A 6,424-nucleotide genomic window follows, 5' to 3' on the forward strand; every position below is an offset into this window, starting at 1 on the left:
GCTCCAACAATCCAACCAACCATGGGCCCCGCTCCAACAATCCAACCAACCATGGGCCCCACTCCAACAATCCAACCAACCGTGTGCCTCGCTCCAACAATCCAACCAACCGTGTGCCTCGCTCCAACAATCCAACCAACCATGGGCCCTGCTCCAACAATCCAACCAACCGTGTGCCTCGCAACCAACAATCCAACCAATCATGTGCCTCGCTCCAATAATCCAACAAACTATGGGCCCCTCTCCAACCAACCATGAACCCCGCTCCAACAATCCAACCATTCACGGGCCCCGCTCCAACAATCCAACCAACCGTGTGCCTCGCTCCAATAATCCAACCAACCATGGACCCCGCTCCAACAATCCAGCCAACCATGGGCACTGCTCCAACAATCCAACCAACCGCGTGTCTCGCTCCAACAATCCAACCATTCATGGAGCCTGCTCCAACAATCCAACCAACCGTGTGCCTCGCTCCAACAATCCAACCATTCATGGACCCTGCTCCAACAATCCAGCCAACCATGGGCCCTGCTCCAACAATCCAACCAACCGCGTGCCTCGCTCAAACAATCCAACCATTCATGGACCCTGCTCCAACAATCCAACCAACCATGGGCCCCGCTCCAACAATCCAACCAACCATGGGCCCCACTCCAACAATCCAACCAACCGTGTGCCTCGCTCCAACAATCCAACCAACCGTGTGCCTCGCTCCAACAATCCAACCATTCATGGACCCCGCTCCAACAATCCAGCCAACCATGGGCCCTGCTCCAACAATCCAACCAACCGCGTGCCTCGCGCCAACAATCCAACCATTCATGGACCCTGCTCCAACAATCCAACCATTAATTTGCCCCCTGCTCCAACAATCCAACCCTTCACAGGCCCTGCTCCAACAATCCAATCAACCGTATGCTTCGCTCCAACAATCCAACCATTCATGGACCCCGCTCCAACAATTCAACCAACCGTGTGCCTTGCTCCAATAATCCAACCAACCATGGGCCCCTCTCCAACCAACCATGGACCCCGCTCCAACAATCCAGCCAACAATGGGCCCCGCTCCAACACTCCAACCAACCGTGTGCCTCGCTCCAACAATCCAACCATTCATGGGCCCCTCTCCAACAATCCAACCATTCATGGACCCCGCTCCAACAATCCAACCAACCGTGTGCCTCGCTCCAACAATCCAACCATTCATGGAACCTGCTCCAACAATCCAACCAACAGTGTGCCTCGCTCCAACAATCCAACCATTCATGGACCCCGCTCCAACAATCCAACCGTTCATGGACCCCGCTCCAACAATCCAGCCTACCATGGGTCTTGCTCCAACAATCCAACCAACCGCGTGCCTCGCTCCAACAATCCAAACATTCATGGTCCCTGCTCCAACAATCCAACCAACCGTGTGCCTCGCTCCAACAATCCAACCATTCATGGGCCCCGCTCCAACAATCCAACCAACCGTGTGCCTCGCTCCAACAATCCAACCATTCATGGAACCTGCTCCAACAATCCAACCAACAGTGTGCCTCGCTCCAACAATCCAACCATTCATGGACCCCGCTCCAACAATCCAACCGTTCATGGACCCCGCTCCAACAATCCAGCCTACCATGGGTCTTGCTCCAACAATCCAACCAACCGCGTGCCTCGCTCCAACAATCCAAACATTCATGGTCCCTGCTCCAACAATCCAACCAACCGTGTGCCTCGCTCCAACAATCCAACCATTCATGGGCCCCGCTCCAACAATCCAACCATTCATGGACCCTGCTCCAACAATCCAACCAACCGCGTGCCTCGCTCAAACAATCCAACCATTCATGGACCCTGCTCCAACAATCCAACCAACTGTGTGCCTCGCTCCAACAATCCAACCATTCATGGACCCCGCTCCAACAATCCAGCCAACCATGGGCCCTGCTCCAACAATCCAACCAACCGCGTGTCTCGCGCCAACAATCCAACCATTCATGGACCCTGCTCCAACAATCCAACCATTCATTTGCCCCTTGCTCCAACAATCCAACCCTTCACAGGCCCTGCTCCAACAATCCAATCAACCGTATGCTTCGCGCCAACAATCCAACCATTCATGGACCCCGCTCCAACAATTCAACCAACCGTGTGCCTTGCTCCAATAATCCAACCAACCATGGGCCCCTCTCCAACCAACCATGGACCCCGCTCCAACAATCCAGCCAACAATGGGCCCCGCTCCAACAATCCAACCAACCGTGTGCCTCGCTCCAACAATCCAACCATTGATGGGCCCCACTCCAACAATCCAACCATTCATGGACCCCGCTCCAACAATCCAACCAACCGTGTGCCTCGCTCCAACAATCCAACCATTCATGGAACCTGCTCCAACAATCCAACCAACAGTGTGCCTCGCTCCAACAATCCAACCATTCATGGACCCCGCTCCAACAATCCAACCGTTCATGGACCCCGCTCCAACAATCCAGCCAACCATGGGTCTTGCTCCAACAATCCAACCAACCGCGTGCCTCGCTCCAACAATCCAAACATTCATGGTCCCTGCTCCAACAATCCAACCAACCGTGTGCCTCGCTCCAACAATCCAACCATTCATGGGCCCCGCTCCAACAATCCAACCATTCATGGACCCTGCTCCAACAATCCAACCAACCGTGTGCCTCGCTCCAACAATCCAACCATTCATGGACCCCGCTCCAACAATCCAGCCAACCATGGGCCCTGCTCCAACAATCCAACCAACCGCGTGCCTCGCTCCAACAATCCAACCATTCATGGACCCTGCTCCAACAATCCAACCAACTGTGTGCCTCGCTCCAACAATCCAACCATTCATGGACCCCGCTCCAACAATCCAGCCAACCATGGGCCCTGCTCCAACAATCCAACCAACCGCGTGCCTCGCGCCAACAATCCAACCATTCATGGACCCTGCTCCAACAATCCAACCATTCATTTGCCCCTTGCTCCAACAATCCAACCCTTCACAGGCCCTGCTCCAACAATCCAATCAACCGTATGCTTCGCTCCAACAATCCAACCATTCATGGACCCCGCTCCAACAATTCAACCAACCGTGTGCCTTGCTCCAATAATCCAACCAACCATGGGCCCCTCTCCAACCAACCATGGACCCCGCTCCAACAATCCAGCCAACAATGGGCCCCGCTCCAACAATCCAACCAACCGTGTGCCTCGCTCCAACAATCCAACCATTCATGGGCCCCACTCCAACAATCCAACCATTCATGGACCCCGCTCCAACAATCCAACCAACCGTGTGCCTCGCTCCAACAATCCAACCATTCATGGAACCTGCTCCAACAATCCAACCAACAGTGTGCCTCGCTCCAACAATCCAACCATTCATGGACCCCGCTCCAACAATCCAACCGTTCATGGACCCCGCTCCAACAATCCAGCCAACCATGGGTCTTGCTCCAACAATCCAACCAACCGCGTGCCTCGCTCCAACAATCCAAACATTCATGGTCCCTGCTCCAACAATCCAACCAACCGTGTGCCTCGCTCCAACAATCCAACCATTCATGGGCCCCGCTCCAACAATCCAACCATTCATGGACCCTGCTCCAACAATCCAACCAACCGTGTGCCTCGCTCCAACAATCCAACCATTCATGGACCCCGCTCCAACAATCCAGCCAACCATGGGCCCTGCTCCAACAATCCAACCAACCGCGTGCCTCGCTCCAACAATCCAACCATTCATGGACCCTGCTCCAACAATCCAACCAACCGTGTGCCTCGCTCCAACAATCCAACCATTCATGGACCCCGCTCCAACAATCCAACCATTCACAGGCCCTGCTCCAACAATCCAACCAACCGTGTGCTTCGCTCCAACAATCCAACCATTCATGGACCCCGCTCCAACAATCCAACCAACCGTGTGCCTTGCTCCAATAATCCAACCAACCATGGACCCCGCTCCAACAATCCAACCATTAATGGGCCCCGCTCCAACAATCCAACCAACCATATGTCCCGCTCCAACAATCCAACCATTCATGGGCCCCACTCCAACAATCCAACCATTCATGGGCCCTGCTCCAACAGTCCAACCAACCATGGGCCCTGCTCCAACAATCCTAGCCACAGGTTTCTTCATTCAACTGCCAGCGAAACACTAACCGAAAATCTGTTTATTTGCTCAGAATGAGAGCACAACTGTGGCAGCGATCATAACCAATGTTATCTGGTAAAGTGTGCCACACATGGCACTAATCCAATTTCCCCCTCCTTTCCCATCTCACCAAGGTTCCCACATGTTCCACAGGACATCCTGTAGCAGGGCCTAATGCCGTCAAAGGTCCTGATGGATCTAGACAGCATGAAGTCACTGGCAACATTTGATTTAACTTTCTGTCTCTAACGTCGAGGCAGAATCTGATACACATGATCCTTAATATGGGCTTTGAAGGAGCTCCCTATAGGGCAACATAGTGGACTCCACATGTTTCCAATATCACCAAAATCTACTGCTCTCTGCTAAGAGTAATCTTGGATGATCTACAGTACCAATATGCTCAAGTCACGATTGCATAGTCGCCATTTCAGGCCATCTACTCTTTACAGGGAGCCTGTTAACAATGGCCCATTCTTGTGACAAGGTCTGGGCTAAATGTATGGCGCCCACTCCGCTTAAATATTGCCTGAGATAAGCTTTTTGATGGTCATTTGGTTACCAAAATAACAGCTTATAGCTGGGTTCATTTATGAGCCCCTCTGCCCTCTTCCTTTAGACCTAGTGGAAGGGAATGAGAAGACATTTTATAATTTTCAGTATCCTGTCACAAAAACAAAATACTAGACAGACTGGCATCGTTTTAGAATTTTAAACATTGAGGAACAAGAATAACTACAGTTTTTAGTTTAGTGTCTGAAACTAGATCCCCCTACATACTGGTCTGAAACTAGATCCCCTACATAGTGGTCTGAAACTAGATCCCCTACAACATACTGGTCTGAAACTAGATCCCCCTACATACTGATCTGAAACTAGATCCCCCTACATACTGGTCTAAAACTAGATCCCCCTACATACTGGTCTGAAACTAGATCCCCCTGCAAACTGGTCTGAAACTAGATCCCCCTACATACTGGTCTGAAACTAGATCCCCTACATACTGGTCTGAAACTTGCTCCCCTACATACTGGTCTGAAACTAGATCCCCTACATACTGGTCTGAAACTTGCTCCCCTACATACTGGTCTGAAACTAGATCCCCCTACATACTGGTCTGAAACTAGATCCCCTACAACATACTGGTCTGAAACTAGATTCCCTACATACTGGTCTGGAACTAGATCCCCTACAACTGGTCTGAAACTAGATCCCCTACAACATACTGGTCTGAAACTAGATCCCCTACATACTGGTCTGAAACTAGATACCCTACATACTGGTCTGAAACTAGATCCCCTACATACTGGTCTGAAACTAAATCTCCCTACATACTGGTCTGAAACTAGATTCCCTACATACTGGTCTGAAACTAAATCTCCCTACATACTGGTCTGAAACAAGATCCTCTACATACTGGTCTGAAACTAAATCTCCCTACATACTGGTCTGAAACTAGATTCCCTAAATACTGGTATTGACAAAAAGAAAAACAACTGTCTGGAATGGTTCTCTTCTGCACTGTTCAACCAATCCAGTAAATGTGGAGGAGGAGTTAAGATCGAATGGTTCTCTTCTGCACTGTTCAACCAATCCAGTAAATGTGGAGGAGGAGTTAAGATGGAATGGTTCTCTTCTGCACTGTTCAACCAATTCAGTAAATGTGGAGGAGGAGTTAAGATGGAATGGTTCTCTTCTGCACTGTTCAACCAATTCAGTAAATGTGGAGGAGGAGTTAAGATGGAGTGTCGTCTTGTTAACGTCAAAAGCGGAAAGTCGCGTCACAGGCTCTCTTTCCATTTCCTGTAAAACTGGAACATCCAGTTGCTGGAGACTCGGCAGAGGCTACTTTCCCTAAATGAGGGATTTAAAATTGCTGTAGCCTACACCTGCAATGGGAATCAAGTCTGACTCACATAAATATATAATAATAATAGTAAGGATAATTTGTGCCAATTTACGTTGGGGAACCTTGAAGTGACTAGGCTGCAGGCTAAAAGAGAGGAATTTTGAGGTAGGGTTCAGGCCAGGCTTAGCCAGAATCCAGAATGCTCAGCTCTTTATTGAATAGTGCAGATAATTACTCCTATTCACTGTTTTGAAAGAGGGAGACCCGGGCCAAAAGCAGCTGGAAGTTGAGAGGCTGCCAGCTTTCCATGAGCTGTTTCGTGTCAGTAGCCGGTTGAGAGGGGCATGGCTGTGGCAGCTCCAAGAGTCCAAGGGCCCCTGTCTGTTTCTCTCCTCTACCCAGGATACAGCTGC

General features: G+C 50.6%; 1 protein-coding gene across 1 annotated transcript; it reads left to right on the plus strand.

The window, feature by feature from the left end:
- The first annotated feature begins 232 nt into the window (after positions 1-232).
- LOC139396654 (homeobox protein 2-like) lies at positions 233-4,198 on the plus strand. The gene has a single exon (XM_071143587.1). It carries the CDS (start codon positions 233-235, stop codon positions 4,196-4,198), a length of 3,966 nt encoding a protein of 1,321 aa, XP_070999688.1.
- Positions 4,199-6,424: the final 2,226 nt, after the last annotated feature.

This window comes from Oncorhynchus clarkii, unplaced genomic scaffold (assembly GCF_045791955.1).
Source record: "Oncorhynchus clarkii lewisi isolate Uvic-CL-2024 unplaced genomic scaffold, UVic_Ocla_1.0 unplaced_contig_3869_pilon_pilon, whole genome shotgun sequence".
Taxonomy (NCBI): Eukaryota; Metazoa; Chordata; class Actinopteri; order Salmoniformes; family Salmonidae; genus Oncorhynchus; species Oncorhynchus clarkii.

Coding starts and splice junctions, on each gene's coding strand:
- LOC139396654 (XM_071143587.1), top strand. CDS start 233: ATGGGCCCCTCTCCAACCAACCATGAACCCCGCTCCAACAATCCAACC.